This window comes from Oryx dammah, unplaced genomic scaffold (assembly GCF_014754425.2).
Source record: "Oryx dammah isolate SB20612 unplaced genomic scaffold, SCBI_Odam_1.1 HiC_scaffold_8, whole genome shotgun sequence".
NCBI classification, from domain to species: domain Eukaryota; kingdom Metazoa; phylum Chordata; class Mammalia; order Artiodactyla; family Bovidae; genus Oryx; species Oryx dammah.
Genome location: NW_024070192.1, coordinates 9,790,234 through 9,808,233, shown reverse-complemented (window position 1 = coordinate 9,808,233; position 18,000 = coordinate 9,790,234). Strand labels below are relative to the sequence as shown.

At 60.4% G+C, this 18,000-nt stretch overlaps 1 protein-coding gene across 9 annotated transcripts in view; it reads left to right on the top strand.

Moving 5' to 3' along the window:
- Nucleotides 1-17,937, top strand: part of RBFOX3 (RNA binding fox-1 homolog 3) — a 435,991-nt gene extending 418,054 nt beyond the window's left edge. For 2 of the 9 annotated variants that reach the window (XM_040244731.1, XM_040244732.1), the window contains exons 6-15: nucleotides 1,237-1,374; nucleotides 3,428-3,481; nucleotides 4,340-4,432; nucleotides 5,996-6,056; nucleotides 9,939-9,992; nucleotides 10,239-10,371; nucleotides 10,968-11,007; nucleotides 11,928-11,989; nucleotides 12,913-12,991; nucleotides 16,490-17,937. In XM_040244731.1, coding sequence (XP_040100665.1) covers nucleotides 1,237-1,374; nucleotides 3,428-3,481; nucleotides 4,340-4,432; nucleotides 5,996-6,056; nucleotides 9,939-9,992; nucleotides 10,239-10,371; nucleotides 10,968-11,007; nucleotides 11,928-11,989; nucleotides 12,913-12,991; nucleotides 16,490-16,492 — 717 coding nt within the window. In that variant the 3' untranslated portion in view covers nucleotides 16,493-17,937. Of the gene's footprint in view, nucleotides 1-1,236; nucleotides 1,375-3,427; nucleotides 3,482-4,339; nucleotides 4,433-5,995; nucleotides 6,057-9,938; nucleotides 9,993-10,238; nucleotides 10,372-10,826; nucleotides 11,008-11,927; nucleotides 11,990-12,912; nucleotides 12,992-14,753; nucleotides 15,449-16,489 lie in introns of those variants that run through there. The other 7 variants (XM_040244724.1, XM_040244725.1, XM_040244733.1 and 4 more) reach the window with 6 other exon arrangements.
- The last annotated feature ends 63 nt before the right edge of the window (nucleotides 17,938-18,000 follow it).

Here is an 18,000-nt window from a genome sequence, read left to right as displayed (position 1 = left end):
GGCTACCCCAGCCTTGAGGACCCTGTCCTTCCCCCTTCGCTCTCTGTAGGAGTATCGGACAGGAGCCAAGCCCCCCGACTGTCACCTGGAATCCTGACCCAGAGGAAGACCCCCAGAAAAGTTCAAGTCCAAGCAGTGTACTGGGGAGGTGATCCCCGAAAACCTGGGAGGGAAAGCAGGACTTGAGACAGGAAGAGAAAAGAAGCAGTAAAAGATGCTTTCTCAGCCAGTTGTGCCCACAGCAGATGGGGACATGGCCTCAGAGGAGAGCCCCAGAGGAGCTGGTCCAGAGGAGCCCCAAGTGAGGAGATGGTGTCTGTCCAGTCACCCGGTCTGTCATCGGCTCTGCTCCTGGACACCAACACTAAGCGACACACAGCGGACCAGAGATGCCAGCCCCAGGGTCTCGATGAGGCCCCTCGGTGGGCCTGCCCTGTACTCCCCATGCCCAGCCTGCCTTTGGCCTGGGTATTCAGCGGGACCCACCAAGCTGAAGGGCAGCCTGGCTGTGAGCTGGTGGCCTGTCCCCATGGAAGTCCCCAGTGAGGAACCTCACACATGTGCCCAGCCCGCTTGCTGCACCGCACTGCCTCGAGGCCTCTTCATGGCCTTGACCTCTCAGGGAGCTGGTCTGGGGGACAAGGCGGGGAGGTGGTCCTTGCTTTGTGGCAGCTTTGTTCCCAGAAACTCGAGTCTTTCAGAATCCCTCTGTTGATCAGTGTTTGGGTCCAGAATCAGGATGAGCTCTGAGGCACTGGAGGTTGCCACCCCTGAGCCCTGGACAATGCAGAACCCCAGAGCAGGGCTAGAAGAGGCAGTCGGGGTGGGGCCCCCAGGGGCCACATCCCTCCTGATGTGTGTGCCACGAGCGGCTTCCAAAAGCCCTCCACTTTCTCATCAGGCTGGAAACCCTGAACGTTCCCTGTCCTCCCAGAGCTCAGGCTGCCAGGGAGGTACACGAGAACTGGGATAGCCAAGGGACCACTGAGGTCGGGCATCAGTAGACAAGCTGAGCCACAGGGTGGGAGAGGGCACTGGGCCAGGGAGGCCTTGCTCTGTGATGGCATCACAGGCGCTGCTCAGGGGAAAAGCCCAGAAGTGGGACCGCTGAGGTCGAAGCGCTGCTATGAATCCTGTGAATCCCGGGCTGGGGGAAGCCCTGGTGTCTAGATCCTCCCCTACTATGGGGTGGGCATAGAAGGGAGCCACCTCCCAGCCCGGGTCCTCTCCCCACAGCAGACAGACGAGGCGGCACAGACGGACAGCCAGCCACTCCACCCCTCCGACCCCACAGAGAAGCAGCAGCCCAAGCGGCTGCACGTCTCCAACATCCCCTTCCGGTTCAGGGACCCCGACCTGCGGCAAATGTTCGGGGTGAGTGTGTCCGGCCCCTCCATCAGCCCCCCCACCCCCAGCGCGGCCCCAATGTCAGAACGGCCCTCCGGTTTCCCGCCTCCCATTGCCCTCTGGGTCCAGCCCCGCTCTGACCCGAGCCTGCGGGATGGGAGCGGGGAGGCAGGACGCAGGCTCCAGGGAGGGACCTGCGTGACTGTCACCCCAACCCCAGACGTCCCTGGTGGCTCAGCTGGTAAAGAATCCGCCTGCAATGTGGGAGACCTGGGTTCGATCCCTGGGTTGGGAAGATTCCCTGGAGAAGGGAGAGGCTACCCAGTCCAGTATTCTGGCCTGGAGGGGGTCACAAAAAGTAGGACATGACTGAGCGACTTTCACTTTCACCCCAAACCCTTGCCCCTCAGACCCAGGCGGGTGCCAGTTAGGTTTATCATTCTGCTGTTGAGGGCTCCAGAGACCTCTGTGCCCAGAAGGGCACCCAGCCTCCTGGCCTCACACCCAACAGCCCCTGCCTGTCCAGTGCCTGAGGCCCGGCCCGGGTACTTGACATCTCTGGGCCTGCAGCCCCCAGGCCCCGGGGGGCTGGGGCAACAAGGAGCCCGCACTACGGGAAGCCAGTGAACATTCCATCCCTGGATTCTCCCGGTCTGTTCCTAGACTCTCTGTAGGATCCCAGCGAGGGCAGTGTCACCATGAGACCCTACAGGGAGGCTTTTAAGTCCTGCGGTGACTTTATTCTGCCACGTGATTTGAGCCCCCAGCAGATGCTGATGGCCACTCAGGGCTGAGGCTGCCCTGTGGGCGGGTAAGAGGGCAGCAGCCTGGGTTCAGGCCTGGCCGTGGAGGACACGTGCACCCAGGCTATGTTCTCTCCCTCCCTCCCGTCTCCCACTCCAAACTCTCCTTCCTCTGCCTTCCCTGTGCCCACTCCCCACTTCTGCCTCAAGTCCAGCAGACTCTGACCCCTGAACCCCAGCCCTCTCCTCATGCCACCCTCAGGTGGGATTTGTCAGGTAAACGGGAGGTGGCTTCGGGATGGGGCCAGGGCCCATTAGATTGGGGTGAGATGCAGTGGGGTCGGGCAGAATGTAGAATCATCGGAAGATAAGGATTTTACCCCCTCTCGGCCTGGGCCTGGCAGCTGCCAAACTTCTCTGAGCCCGGAGCCCCAACTTAAAGCAGCTGGTGTTGGGTCAGTTCACTCGGATGCCATTCCGGTCCTACATCATGGGTCTCAGCACCCTCTGTCCCTACAGGCCACCCACGAGCACCCCCAGTCCCTGCAGAACCATCAGCCCACTCTGCCTGCATCCCAGCTGCGCCTCCTCCTCCCTAGCACTCGGCAGGGTTGGCGCTGCCTCACTGTCTGGCTCTGTGCTGCCTCCTGAACATTACAGGATGAAAGGGAAACTCCAGTTGCATGTACTGGAGGCCCCTTAGGACCTCAGCTGGAGTTTTAGGGGACTTAATCCCCAGCTTCCTGATCTCAAGTGCCGTGAGGACAGGGCTACCCCTTGAGGGTTCCAGGCCAGCGACAGGGCAGGAAGGGGTCAGCCGAAGTGTCTGGGCCCAGCTGACTGGTATGTCCAGGGCAGGTAGAGGGGCCTGGGGTCACTGTCCTCTGCACCCCACACAGCCCAGCCCCCAAACAGCACAGGCAGCAGGCAGCGCAGGGTCCTTCCTGGGCCCTGTGTCTCTTCCAGGGGCTCCTCTACACAGCGGCACCCCACCTTTGGGGAAGGGCTTATCCATAGCCCTGTATCCATGTGTGTGAATCAGGGCCGGCAGCTAGGGGCACAGTCCAAGGAGGGAGACAGAGGAACGCTGGTCACACATGGGTGGGGCAGGTGTCCTGGCAGGAGAAGCCCTCTGCACGGGAAGGTAGGGACCACCCCCGCAAGGCTATGCACATCCCTGCAGGAAGTGGAAAGGGCCACCCCCCACCCCACGCCCCTGGGAGCAGAGGACCACATGGAGGCAGTGGGCAGCGGTCCCCATGGAGAGCCGGCGAACCGGGCCGGCAGTCTTAACCCACCCTTTCCTGTCTCTCCCACCCCCATCTCTGTCTCTGCAGCAATTCGGAAAAATTTTAGACGTGGAGATCATTTTTAACGAGCGGGGCTCCAAGGTGGGTGCCGCCCAGAGGCCGCCACCATTACAGCACCCGGCTGTAGGTCCCGCCAGGCTAACGTGTGAAATGTGCGTTTCCGCCCTGGAGAGCTCCGAGCCTGAGGACCCCTGAGCTACACGGGTGCTTGTACTCCCCGCTCCTCCGCCCGCCCCGCCCTCCCCACCCTGCTGTCTGTGTTGTCGCTGCGCTGCCGCGGACGCTTCCTTCTCTCTAAGCGGCCAGGACCTCTCTGTCTGCACTCAGAGAGCCCCCACCCCTGGGCCTGGGGCCCTCCCCAGCCTGCGAGCTGCTCCCCTGGGGCCACTGGCTTTCCTGGAGCTGCCCCCCACCCCCCGCCCGGGGCTTGGAGAAGGGCCGGCAAGGGGCAGGCGGGAGGGTGCCAGCTCCTGGATGGGAGGATTCCCCCTCACCCTTGGGCTCCCTGGGGTGAAGATGGGTGAGGCGGCCCCTACTCTGGGTCCTTCAGAAGCCCAGCCTTGGGCACTCCCCCCCCACACAGGTGGGCTTAGGGTGACAGTTCTGGCCCCTGGTCAGGTCAGCATCTCTTTTTCAGCTTTGGCCTGTCCCCTCAGGTGCCAGGCGGTCAGCTCAGGCCAGGCTCAGGCCAGGCCAGCAGCTGCCCCCGCCAGGGGCCGTACCCCTCCTGGGCATCCTGCCAGTGGTACCAGGACAGACCTCTGAGTCTCCTTCAACTCACCTGACTCAACCCCTCTCTCTCTCTCTACCCACCCCCCATTGCCCTGCCTCCCTCCCACCCACGCCCCACCCCCACCCCCACCCCCCGCACACCTCCTTTTTTTTTCCTTTTTCTCATCCTATGTCTTTCTCTCCGTGTCTGTCCTTCTCCGCTCACAGGGTTTTGGGTTTGTAACTTTTGAAACTAGCTCAGATGCTGACCGAGCCCGGGAGAAGCTGAATGGGACGATCGTAGAGGGCCGGAAAATTGAGGTGCTCAGATAAGTGTGCTGCAGCAGGGACGCCCTTGAGAACCACCTCTGGTCACCCCGGGGCCCCCCACCCAGCCCCGCCACTGCCCTGCAGAGAGCCGGGCCAGGGTCCCCGGGGCAGGGCCACACTGAGGCTGGAGCCGAGCCCACCATCTGCCGCCCCTCTTGGGTCTCGATCTCAGGCTCACCCAAGGGCCCTGCACCCTGCCCTCTCCCTCTCCCATGGGGCTGGAGAAGCCCCGGAAGTCATCTCTCTGAGGCTTGGCAGCTCCAAGGACCTCAGCCAGCCCAGTCTGCCCCTAGCTGGGAAGGGATCATTAACCAACCCCCCGCCGGCCACTCTCACCAAGAGCAACAGTTGCCCCACTTGCCCCTCCCCACGCTGCCCCATCCTGCCATCTGCCCTTTGCCTTCGTCCCCCAGAAAGTGGGCAGCAAGGTGCGGCCACGGCGGAGGAATGGATCCAGCCCAGAGGAGCAGAGGGGCGAGGAGGCAGGGTCCTCCTGACACTTAGCCAGTTCCCCGGGCCTGTGTGCACCCTGCTCAGTGCTGTGGTTCTGATGGCTGGGAGCTGGGCTTCCCAAACAGGCTCAGCAGTGAGGGCGGCCACAGAGGAGGGCTCAGTGGCCAGTGCAGAGCCAGAGGAAGGGCGGTTGAAGGCTTGGGGGCAGGGGTTGGGGGGGCCTTTCGGAAGCGGAACGAATGCTACAGGCACTGACCGCGGCTGGGCTCCAGCTCAGTGTCCGGCAACACTCGAGGCTGCGGCCCCAGGCCCCTGGGGCTCACACGGACTTGGGGGGAGGCAGTACGGCCCAGACGCCTCCCTCAAGTTCCCCGCCTGCTCTCTGCTCCCTCCGCAGAGGCCCTCCCCTTCCTTCCTACACCCCAGCCTGGCCCTCTGGGCAGCCCAACCAGGGCCTTAGATGTCTGGACAGTAGGACCCACTTGGTGCCCACCTGGTCCTCCCACATTGGCCTTGCCCCCCTCAACAGGCACGTATGCCCCCCCCCTTGGGAAAACTCTCTGCTGGCCTTGAGGGAAGGGGTGCAGCCACCACAGAGAGGTGGCCAACCTGGTGCCAACGACTAGGAAGGACTCAGCAGCTGCCCACGGCAGAGAAGTCTTAGGGGCTGGTCTGCTAGCTGCGCTGAGAGCACTTTGTGGAGAGTCCACCAGTCAGCTGTTCCCACGGCCATGGGTTGCCAGAGATAGGCTGAGCTTGGGCTGTAGGGACAGCTGTGTGAAGGGAAAGAGCCGGGCAGGGGCGCTGGACGTGATGTCTGAGCCAAGGCTGGGGACCTGGGCAGCATGCGGAACAGTGGTGGCTCCGGCCCCCTGGGTAGGGCGGGGTGCCCAGGGAGGGAAGAGCACAGGCTGTGGTCAGTGGGGGACCAGGCTGGTGGCAGAAGCTGTCCCATGCCTCGCCTGGGAGCCCTGGGGGCCTCGTCCCCAGCCCCCGCCCCCTCCAAGGCGGCCACAGAGGAGAAGTTCAGAGTGGGACCAGGCGGCCAGTGGCCTGCCGGCTAATGCCCCCTTCAGCCTCTCCCTCTCTCTCTCCGGGCAGGTCAATAACGCCACGGCCCGGGTCATGACCAACAAGAAGACTGCCAACCCCTACACCAATGGTAAGGGGGCCCAGGACCCCTGGGAGGCTGCAGGGGCTGCCAGTGGGGACAAGCGGGCCCAGGCCACTGGAGGCCAGACTCCTAGGATGCTAAGCACCCCCTCGTGCTCTGCTGTGGTCCGAAGGGGGTGGGTCAGTGAGGCGAGGGAGACTGGGGACCACCCTCTTCCCACACAGCTGGTGAGATCCCCGTGGGGTGTCCAGCACCCAGAGGCCAATGGCAGGCTTCAGGCGCAGGGGGAAAGTGGCCACTTCCTGAATTGTTCCTTATTTTCTAAGCACTGAGGGAAGCCCAGGCTAGAGGTGTTCAGTATTTTAATGAGTGTGATGACAGACGGACAGTCGTCTTCCCCCAACCTCCGGCCTTTGAAACACTGAAAGGTTGAGGCCCAGTTAGCCAAGCGGCCTTGCCCATACCTACCTGGACCTGACTGTAAGCAGAGGTGACCAGTCTTTGAAACGAAACTGCCGATGCTAAATGCTGGCAGCTGGGAGCAGTGGAAGGACAGCTCTCGGCTGGCCACCCTGTGCCTTAACTTCACCGGGCAAGGAACTGGTTTGAGTGTAGCTGGCACCTCATTGGAGCCTTTTTGAGTTCGCACCTCTTGCCAGGGAGCAGCAGCCTCGCTCCGTCAGGATGGGTCTTTCGGCTTTGCTTCCCACCCCGCAACCCCCAGCAGGAAAGAGTGGACCAAGCCACCCCAAGACTCGCTTGTCCCAGTCTGATCAGATGTGCATGGAATCAGGGGACGGGCCAGCACAGAAAGCCTGTGCCAGGACTGTGGGCAGACCTACCACCTGACCCACCAGCCCGGGCCCCCCCACCTGACCTCCTGGAGTAGGGCTGGGGCTCTGGCCAGACTCCGTTTAGACGAGATTATTGTCACTCCCATCCTGATTTTTTTTTTTAATTGAAGGATAATTGGTTTACAATATTGTGTTGGTTTGGGTCATACATCAATGTGAATCAGCCATAGGTATACATGTGTGCTTTTTTGAGGATAACAAAGCTCAAATTCTTTCTAAACCTCTGGAGGCTCCCAGGCTTTGCACCTGTGCTGGGCCTGTACTGGGTGTGACTTTAGAGACCTGGTTCTCAGTGTAGGAAGGGAAGCCGTAGACATGTTTACAGGGTCAGGGTGACCCTGGGGGCTGCACAGCCCTTCCTGAGAGCCACACGCCTCTGCTGTCTGGCATACCTGAGGGTGCCAAGGAGCATGGGATTCAGGAAGGAACCCATCCCTCAGTGACTGCATCCTTGGCACGAATGGGCACAGAACCGAAGCCAGTTAAACAACAGAGAGTGAAGAGAGGACAAAATCTCTGCCCACTTTGGCGGCAATCACAGGTGGCCATGAGGCCCAGCTCGTGGGCTCTGCTGACCAAGGCTTGACTTTGCTTAACGCTCTGGAGGACTCAAATTCATCGTCCGGTCAGAGGGGCAGAAGTTTCCACTGCAGGAAACAAAACTCTCCAGGTTTGACTGGGTGTTACTATCTGCGAAAAAAACAAAGGATCCCCCAGATGGGTGTCAGGTTGCCTCCGTCATCTGGGGTCCCAGACAGTGAATTGGGGCCAGAGCAACAGGTAGAGGCACGCAGGATTCCAGAACTGGCAGAGGGAAGTGCCAGGACCATCTGAGGCAGAAGTGCAGACTCTCTGAAGGGACCAGAGGAGGTGCCGGATGGGACCTGGGGGCTGGACTGGGGTAGGTGGCTCAAGGACTCTGCACCACTCTGGATTTTTACTGAGAAGACTCAGTTCCAGCTTCCCGTGTAGTCCAGTGGCTGAGTCCACCTTGCAATTCAGAGGATACCGGTTCGATCCCTGGTTCAGGGAGATGCCACAAGGCAACTAAGCCCGTGCATAACTACTGAGCCTGTGCTCTGAAGCCCTAGAGCCCGTGCTCCACACAAGGAAAGCCACTGCAACATGAAGCCTGCACGCCGCAGCTAGAGAGGAGCCCCCGCTCTCCCGCAAGGAAAGAAGGCCAGGCACGGCAATGAAGGCCCGAAGTGAAAGTCACTCAGCCGCGTCCGACTCTTTGCGACCCCATGGATTATACGGTCCATGGAATTCTCCAGGCCAGAGTGGGTAGCCTTCCCTTCTCCAGGGGATCTTCCTGACCCCCAGGTTTTTCCCTCATTGCAAGGAGGATGCTTTATCAGCTGAGCCACAAGGGAAGCCCAGTGAAGACCTAGCGAAGCCAAAAAAATACATTTAAAAAAAAAAAAAAAGACGACTCAGTTCTTGGGACTGGAGGTCTTCTCAGAAGATGAACTATTTCTTCCGTCCTGACCTGGTATTTATAGAAGATTCCAGAAGCACAGCAGTAACATTCAGGCACGTCATGTGATGGTGGGCCAGGGATGGACAGCAGTCTCACAAAAAGTGTGGAGAACGGGCCACCCTGGGAGGAACAAGGCCGGGAAACTCTGTCCTGGGCACTTCTCGGCTGTCGGCCCAGCAGTGGGGCTGTCAGACTCTGGGATGTGGAGCTCGACCTGGGGGGAGTGCTGCAAAGACCCCAAGAGCTGAGGGGCCAGAGGCTGGGCCTGGTCAAACAGGCTGATCCCCACCCCCAACTCACTTCCTGACCACCTGGGGATGGTGAAGTTTCTGCCGACTGGTTTCCATCCCTGGGACCTCAGGTGGGAGCAGGCCTTCACTCCTGCACCTGGGTCTCTGATGGGAGAGGAAGACCAGCCAGGAGGAGCCAGCCCACCTGCAGAGAGGAAGAGGCTGGGGCCCAGGGAGTGGCCAGGAGCATGGTCTGAGCTGGTTTGGGCTTCCCTGATGGCTCAGATGGTAAAGAATCTGCCTGCAATGCAGGAGACCGGGGTTTGATCCCTGGGTTGGGAAGATCCCCTGGAGAAAGAAATAGCAACCCACTCCAGTATTCTTGCCTGGAGAATCCCATGGACAGAGGAGCCTGGTGGGCTACAGTCCATGGGGTCGAAAAAGAGCTGGACACAACTGAGCGACTAACGCACACTGCACTCACCATCCCTGTAACTGGAGGCTGCCGTGCCTCTGTGAACCTCTATTTGCTCATCTGTAAGATGGGAGAGGGTGACACCTTCCTTGTTGGGTGGGTCTAGAACAGTCTGGCATGTGGTAGAGAGAATGCTAGCTGTCCTTCTTATCATCCCCAATCCCAAAGCCCTTCCTTCCCATCTCTTCCCTCAGCAGCCCTGCCATTGGCTGCTTTGGGGAAAAACAGACACAGGAGAGCAAACTCAGCCCTGGGGAAGGGAGCCCTCTAGGAGCTCCAGCCCAGGACAGACATGGGCGGGAGATGGAGTAAGTCACCATGGCTGAGGCCAGGCACCTTTACCGAAGCCTCTGATCCTCCTGGAAGGCAGCCAGGCGCCTGCATGATACAGCTCCCAGGAGACTGGGCTGTCAGGCGCTGAAGCACCCAGACCACCAGCACCCCTATCCCAGCTGCGACCTACAGACGCTTGCATAACACGTTCCACTTTCCCTTTTAATGCTCTTCAGCAGACATGCAGACCCCAAGCTGCTGGGGCCAGTGTCCCAGGAAAGGGGAGGCCTGGGGCAGGCTGGGGAAGGCCAAAATTTGAAAAGAATCAAGACACTAGGCAGATGGTCAGGAGTGGCTGGCTGCATGCCTGCTAGGGAGCAGAAGGCACCCAGCCAGTGAGGCTGCAGCCTCCTAAGCAGGGCCTGGGGTCTGTGTTCCTGCCTCATCTGTCTACCCTGGTTGCAGAAGGAAGGGTCCTACCTGTTCTCTGCAGCGGCCACAGCCTGGGACTGCCCCAGTGGGGCCCATCCTGGAGTCTCCAGGGTTCCCAGACATAATGTGAAGTGGGGAGAGAATGGGGAAGATAGTGATTGGGTTTCTCTGCTTCTTTTCTAGGCTGGAAGCTAAATCCGGTGGTAGGGGCAGTCTATGGACCTGAATTCTATGCAGGTAAAGGCTGGGAGCTGGGGCGTGGGCTTGGGGAGGGCCTAGAGGGGTATTCATATCTTCCTGCGTGGGAGGACGCGGCCAGGGGCGTGGCCAGACAAAAGGCGTGGCCGGGCAGAGGCAGGGCGGGGCGTGCCCGGACAGGAGGTGTGGCCAGGTGAAGCGGTGGTCAGGCTTCCAGCCCTCCCGCCTCCTCTCCTCTTAGCTGTCCCTCTCACACGGTCTCCTCTCCGGCCCCCTTTCTTGCAGTGACGGGGTTCCCCTATCCCACCACCGGCACAGCCGTTGCCTACAGGGGCGCGCACCTACGGGGTCGGGGCCGGGCTGTATACAATACGTTCCGGGCTGCACCGCCCCCGCCCCCCATCCCGACTTACGGAGCGTGAGTACCTGGCGGGCACAGGGAGGGAGGCTTGGAGAAAGGCCCAGGGGGCGTGGGGAGGGAGGCGTGGTGCAGCCAGGGGAGCTAGGCAGCCTTTCCAGAACCGCGGGGGCGGGGGCGGGGCTTGAACCCCAACCGTCACACTGCAGTCTCCTCCACATCAGTACCCCTACCCCCACCCTGCTCCGGGATCTCAGGGTCACTGGCATGTGGGGGACGCTCAGAGCCCCGGCACCTTGCCCGTTGTTTTCATGGGTCGTGGTCGGCCCCGGAGCTCAGTGGGCCTTCTCTAAGCCCTCCCTGGTCCGGGGCCCTCCGACCCTAATAGTGGGGTACAGCTGCCTGGGGTGGAGCAGGGGGAGGGTAAGTAAGCAAGATGGGCCGATGGGCCCCTGGGTTTGTGGGAGAAAGGAGCTGACCAGCAAGGGTGTTACTCTATTGTTATACCAAAACAGGGCACTGGAGCAAACGCTTGTTAAAATGCCAGTCCCATGGGCAGGGCTGGCACCCTGCCCCCTCCCTCCTCAGCAGACACCGGAGCCGGCCTACCCCACCTCTCCAGCGTTCCCACCACTTTCTTGTCCGTTTGCTTCCAGGGTCGTGTATCAGGATGGCTTTTATGGTGCTGAGATTTATGTAAGTGCAGCCCCGGGGGAGGGAGGGTAGATGAATCTGATGTCTCCTGTGTCTCAATGAACAGTCAGTGACCCCTCTCCCTGCCCCACTCCCCCCGCCCCTCCCGTCCTGGGAGCCCAGGAGGGCAGCCTCAGCTAAACCTGGGTTATCCCGGCTCAGGGTGGCAGCAGTAAAGGATTCCCAGCAGCACAATGAGCCAGGCGTGTCTTCTCCATTTCACAAGGTGTCAGTTGTATGATGAGGGCTGTGGGTGGCTCTCCTGTATCCCTAACCACATAGGGGTCACTGAGTGAGCCCCTGCGGGCACCCCAGATCCGTTGCAGAGGCTCGGAGAATGACCGGGAGGTAGGGGCTCCAGGGCAGACCCCTGGATGGAGTCCTGCCTTTTCTCTTCTTTCACGGGGCATCACTCGCTGTTTCCTCTAGCTCAGGGCCCTTGCTGACGACCCCCATCCCCCACTGCCATCCTGGGTGGTGGTCACCTGTAATTCAGCCATCCATTGAACAGGGCTAAGATATGGCCTGAGTTAATGCCTTTTGCCCCTGACCCATCCCAGCATCCAACACCCAGTCACCCGTGGGTTCTCCGTGCCCATCAGCATCAAGGTTGGCGGTACACTGGCTTGGTGGCAGGTCTGTGAACCTCTACTGTGTGCCAAAGCTTTGAACACAGCCAGACATATAATTATTGGTGCCCACCCATGTGTGTTGAATGCACAAATGGACACATGAAGGAAGGAAGGAAGGAAGGAGGTGTATGGACACCCTGCCCTACTTTGAGCCATGCCACTAGACCACAAGCCAGGTGCTCTCAGGCGTGCGCCAGCCACCCCTCACCTGCCCAAGGTGAAGGCTGAAAGGCTGTGTTTGCCCCACTAAGCCCGTGTGCTGTGTTTCCCCCCCCAACCCTTACCTTGCAGGGAGGCTATGCCGCCTACAGATACGCTCAGCCAGCAGCAGCTGCAGCTGCCTACAGTGACAGGTACCTGAGGAGGGGTGGAGAGCTGGGCGGGATGGGGAGGAGAAGATGGACAGGTCACAGGGCAGGGCTGCAACAGACAAGAAGCCTTACCCACCACTCCAGGCCTGGGGGTGCTTCCCCCTGGAGGAACATAAGAGTCTGGACAAAGGAGAGCAAGTCTACATGAGCTTGGAGACCCCAAGCCAGCAAGCCCCAAACTTCTGTAATCACTTCCTGCCTTCACAACATGGGAGGCCTTGGGACCCCCCCCAATCTGGGTAGCAGACAGTTCCTCTGATGCCCAGCCCTGGAGGCCTAACCACCCCCTCCCCACCACCCTGAGCTCCGGAGCCCTGAGTGAGAGGGTAATTAGGAGCCTTGGTTTCCGCCCAGGACACCTCTGACTCTTTTCAGTGCTCCCAGGCCTGAGACCCTTCAGCCCCGAGAAAGAGGCAGAGCGTGTGCTCCGCTGCAAGTACATCCAGAGGCCCGAGGAGGGTTTCCTCTTGTTCTGAGGGCTGTCCTGGGGTGGGGGGCTGCCTTGATGCCTTTCCCTGTGGGCACTCGGCCTGTTGGCCACTGACTGCAGCTTGGGGAAGCGTACAGGCTCCAGAGCTGGGTGTTCAGTGGGCACTTTGTGGAGGGCAGCTGTTGCTTTTGCCAGCGGCACTGAAGGCCCCTCAGCCCTCCCTTCCAGGGGCAGGCGGCACCCTCAGCGTCTGGCCTCTGGGCTTTGTCTGGGGCACAGCAGGCCAGCACTCGTGGTCAGCACTCACTGGACGTGTTGAGAGGGTGGCCAGCTATGTTCCCTCCAAACCAGCAGGAAGGAGGAAGAGGGGGTGTGCAGGGGAGGGCGGGGCCTTGGGGTGCTGTCTCCAGGGAGGCGGGAGACCCTCACCTGCCCCGTCGCCCCCCCACCCCCCTCCCTGTGCTCACCTCCCCAGTTACGGCAGAGTCTACGCGGCTGCTGACCCCTACCACCATACCATCGGCCCCGCAGCGACCTACAGCATTGGAACCATGGTAAGGAGGCCCGGGCCGGGCTGGGGTGGGCGGGCAGGCCCTTAGGGAAATGCCCCAGACCTCGGCCTGGTGCCTGGCAGGACAGGGGCCTGGATCTGAGCTGGGCAGGACTTGCCCCTTCTGCTCCGTGGAGTCAGAGGGAGGCAGGCCTGCCCAGACAGGCAGCTGCCTGGTAACGTCGTCTGGGAGACCTTCTGGTATGGCCCGCTTTGCTGAGCCCTGTAACTAAAGTCCGAGCATCCTGGCCTTCCATTCCCTGGACTGGGAAAACCCAACAGAACCTCCTGGCAGGGGCTCCAGAAGCAGGCAGGGCCTCCACTTCCCCTCGTGTGGGTGCGTCCGTGCCACGGTCCCTCTGTGTTGTCACCCCCTTGCTGTACCTTTCCTCACATCACCCACGCCCCTGCTCCGTGACCCCTCCGTGGTTCCCAGCTGGGCCTGCAGGTCTCTCCTGGGGACGTGGGGCCTCTGCCCTGGGCTTCGGCAGGGGGCGGTGGAGGCGCACTTCTGACGGGCCTACTGAGGCCCGGAGGTGCACGGGCCAGTGTGTCTGTGTGTGTGTGTATGTATGGCCAGCTCTTGACACATACAGCCCAGCTCACTCTGTACCCCAAAATCTGCTTCCAGTGAACACCTACCTTCCAGCCCCACCCCAACCCCCCCAACCCCATGGGGTATTAATGTCGGTTTTTAACTAGCTTGGCATCCAGCATCAAAGATGAAAACATTTTGGGCAGGGCAAAGAGGGAGGAGCTTCAGAGACAATATGGATTTTTTTTTTTCATCTCCCTTCTTTTTGATTACTCCCTCCCAATTTTTGTTTTGTCTTTTTTTGATTTTTAACGAGCCTCAGACATCCCAAGCAGCCATGGGTCACAGGCCTTTGGGTGGGGGTGCTGGCCCAGGCCCACTCCCAGATGAAGGCCCGGAAACTGGCTTGCAGGCTCCTTGGCTTCAGAATCGCCAAGCCCTCTGCAAAGCTGTTAGCTAAAAGCTTTTGTTAATTCACAGAGGGTTCCCTCCTATGTTTTCTTTTATTTTTATAAGATTCTCTTGGTTCCCCGCCCCCAACTTTTCTACTCTGTCACTGGCCATTCCTTTCTCTGGGGAAACTGGTGGGTGGAGCAGGAGGTTCCTGTGTAGGGCTCCCTGGCTCAGGAGAGCCCCGGGGCATGCGAGGGAGCGTGCCAAAGGCCTGTCCTCCCGGCTGGATGGAGGAGGCGCAGGGACCCCAGAAGGCCCCTGGAGCTGGATGAGCAAACACAGCCCTTCCTGATAGAGCCAAGGCCCCAGGAAGCCTGACTAGAGGCCCCTCTTCCCCCTCCGGTGCCTGGAGGGGCTGAGGCCTGCCCCCCACCCCCCGCAGCCCCGATGCACAAGGAGGAGGCGGGGCTTCTGCTCCGACCTCCCCCAGATGACAGAAGATGGAGGAAGCAGGCAAGGAAGGGTCAGGCCTGAGCCAACAAAGTGCCCAAAAGACATCTCAGACCTTATTATCCAGAAGCTCCGTGGCTGGTGACCCCAGCACCTCTCTGACCCCAAGACCACCAGCCACATCGGAAATAGGCTCAGCGCCCCTCCGGCTGCCATGACAACCAGCGCGCATCCTCCCCAAGGCAGAATGGAAGGGAGGGGGCAGAAGAGGGGATTTAGCTGTTTCTCTTTTTGTTTTTCTTTCTTTTTTTTCTTTTTTCTTTTTGCTTTCCCCCTCCCCTCCCGAAAGGCTGTACTGATTGGCTGTTTTTCATCTTTGATGTTGCAGGCTAGCCTCTGCCGAGGAGGGTACAGCCGCTTCACCCCCTACTAGCAAGAGGCCCAGCCCCTAACAGCATTCACTCTGACTGCCTAGTACACACCAAACCCAGCAGTCCAAAAGCAGGCACAGCCACTCCGAGGACAGTGCGCCCCTCCCGGTCAGCGACACGCGCCGCTGACCTCCGCGACTCTTTAAGTCCATAGGTTTTACCTCCGGCCAGCTGGTCTCCCCCCACGATGGCGTGTGTGTCTTTGACCCTGGTCACCCCTGTATGTCTGAAACCTTGGTTCCTATTTTGACTCTGTTGATGTTGTGCCCCAGCCCTGAGCCATTTCAGGTATAGGACGCACAGAGTGGGAGGGGCTAGGCTACTAGAAGACCTCTTCTCAAGAACTAGCAATAGAGCCCGAGAGAGCCATGCCCACTCTCCTGTCACCTGTCCCCACCCGGCCCCAAGGAAGACACCAGTCCAGCCTCCCCAGGAAGCCACCCCAGCCAGTCTGGCCACAGCCCTGCTCCTGCCCCTGGGGTTCAGGCGGAGAGGGGCTCTTGTCTGTCTGCCCCACTTGGTGGGTTCCCAGCCTCAACAATGGTCACTCCTGATCTTCACCCAGCTAATCACAGGAGTAGCTGTCTCTGCCCTCCTTGTCCCCATTCAGCTAAACTCACAATTCTGATTAAATCTGACTGATGTTTCCTGCTGAAGTTGTCACAAGTCGTGGGGGAGCCACACCAGCCTCAGGGGTTCCTTAGCCTCTGTTATAAGAAATGAGAGTCTAAAAGTGGTCCAGCCCTGCAGTGCCCGGGGGGCCTTCCCTTAGCCTGTCTGCCCCACTGCCCACACTCATGAGTCTTTCCAATCCAGCCACACTGGAGTCCCTGCCCGCCTGGCACCCCAGTCTGTATTTGAGTGCACCCCTGCCTTCCCTTCCCCAAGCTTGGAATGTTCTTTTCCGGGTACCTTTCTGGAAGGGGAGTCTGAGCGAGAGAGCAGGGAAAGGTGGTGCTCACCATCCAGCCCCTCTGGCGGGACAGTGTTTAGCACCCACCTCCTGTCTGGAGAAGCTCGGGGCTCAGCTCTGCGGCAGGGCTCTGGGGCCTGCAGGTAAAGCTGAGACGGCTGGGGGGCTTCTGGAAGCTTCATGTGTGGGCCTGTCGCCACTGTTACAGGGGAAAGTGGCCGGGCCAAGGAGGCCCTGGGCTCCTCTGTGCCAGAGCTGGCTTCCAGAGGTATGGACAGCCAGCTAGAGGGTGCGGGTCCCCGCCAGCCAGGGCATAAGCCACCAGCACATGGTCTCCGGTTGGTGGGGTGGCAGGCCTCTAGAGGTACCCAGCCAGCTCACCTCCACTGCCTGAACACCCTCTCAGCTGCCTCATTCCAGACCCCCGACATGGCCAGTGCAGCGCCATCCACCCACCATGCCCTGACCTCTGCCCTCATCCACCCTGAGCAGCCAGGCCCTGCCCACCCAGGGCTTAGCAGAGTCCACCAGTAGCTTCTGTCAGCTGGGTACACTGTGGCTCTTCCATCCCCGCCACCCCATCCTCCCCTTCTCCCTGCTGGAGGGCAGAGGTCTGCATTCAATTCCCTTGTGCAAGATGGGGAGTGGGGCCGGTGTGGGGCGCCCTCCCCCCACCCACCTGGCACCCAGGGCCCCAGATCCTGCTGCCCCTCCCCCCCATAGCACGCCCGGCAGTTGCTTCTGTGAACTGCAAGTCCTGCCTTTCTGTTTCTGTTGTAGTGAAAGCTTCTGCCGTTTCCTTCTTGGACCATGAAGGGCAAAAACAAAACAAAAAAATCACACACAAAAAAAATCACAAAACAAAAAACAAAATAAAAAAAAAAAAGATGTTCAGATCCAAGCAACAAAACCAACCAACCAACCAAACCGAGAAGCATCCACCACGTCCAAGTCCGTGAGCCCGCGAGCCGCCGCACCCACCGCAGCGAGGGAGCAAGTCTGCAGGAAGATGGGGGGTGGAGAGGTGGGGGACACCTCATTCTCTACCAAGTCTTCCTTCCGGGCCCCACTCCGGGCAGCGTGGGGCCAGTGGTGAGAGGCTGCAGCCCCAAGCAGGAAGAGCAGCCAGCAGGACTTGACCTTGGCTGCCGACGGTGCCAACGGAGGGACGGGCGCAGGGAGGGGGTCGGCTTCTCATCCCAGGGCTTCAGCTGTGTCCGGTCACCCCCCAACCCGTGTCTTCCGCTCTGGGCCCCAGCTACCCCTCCTGCCTCGCCGCCAACACCCATGTCCTGCAAACCTGAGGAGGAGGAGTTGGCAGTGCCGGAGACTGTCCAACTGACCAGCAGCAGCCCTGGGCTCCAAACCCAACACCAAGGGCTGATGTCTTTCCAGAACTCCGGGGCACCCAGGGCCCCTCCACATCAGGGGGCTCCGGCTGCCCGGCCAAGGGTTGGGGGCCTGAAGGCTGAGGACTTGGCTCGAACTGGTGGGTTTCTGGTTCCCTTTCTGGAGGAGGCCCTGGGTCTGGCCCAGGGGAGGGAAGGCCAGCCTCACCGCTGCAGCTGGAACAGAGGGACGGAGCTGGCCGGCGCCTGGCTGCACGGTGAGGTTGGGGTCACGGTCCTGTGGGTCTGGACGGCATGTCCGAGCAGGGAGAGCGAAGAGGTAGGGGAAGGCCTAGGTGGTCTGTGGCCCTCTCCCCTGCTCCCAGATCATGTCCTAGGGTGGCCGCAGACAGTGAGCAGCAGGGAGGAGCCCCTGGCCAGGCAGGGGGAGCTGGAGTCGGGGAAGCAGCAGAAAAGAACAAAAGATGTAGGTTCCCAACATGGCTCCACTGTTTCATGAAACTTAAAAGGTAAAAAAAAAATTAAAAAAAAACCCACCTCACTTTATATTCAGCATCAGCTCCTGAAGCTACTGAGATGAGTCTCCTTTTCTATTCCTGGTGTACATAGCCCCGCCCCGCCTCCGGCTTCGTCCTCTGTACAGGCCCCTCTACCCTCTGCTGTTCTGGGCCCTTTTCTTGCAGCCGCTCCGCCCCCCCCCCGCGCCCCACCCCCGCGCCCTCCCGCCCCCCGCCCCCCACCCCCTACCCCCCATCCCGAGGACTGCAGCCAGGCCCCAGGCTTCCTTTCTTATCATTCTGTATGCTTCCAAGGTGTGACCATTTAAATCAACCGTATTATTATTATTAAGATTATTAATAAAGATTTTTCTTCAAACCAGGACAACTCTTTTTGATTGGCCGGCCCCCTGGGCACAGAGGGGAGAGGGCACAGAGGACCAGG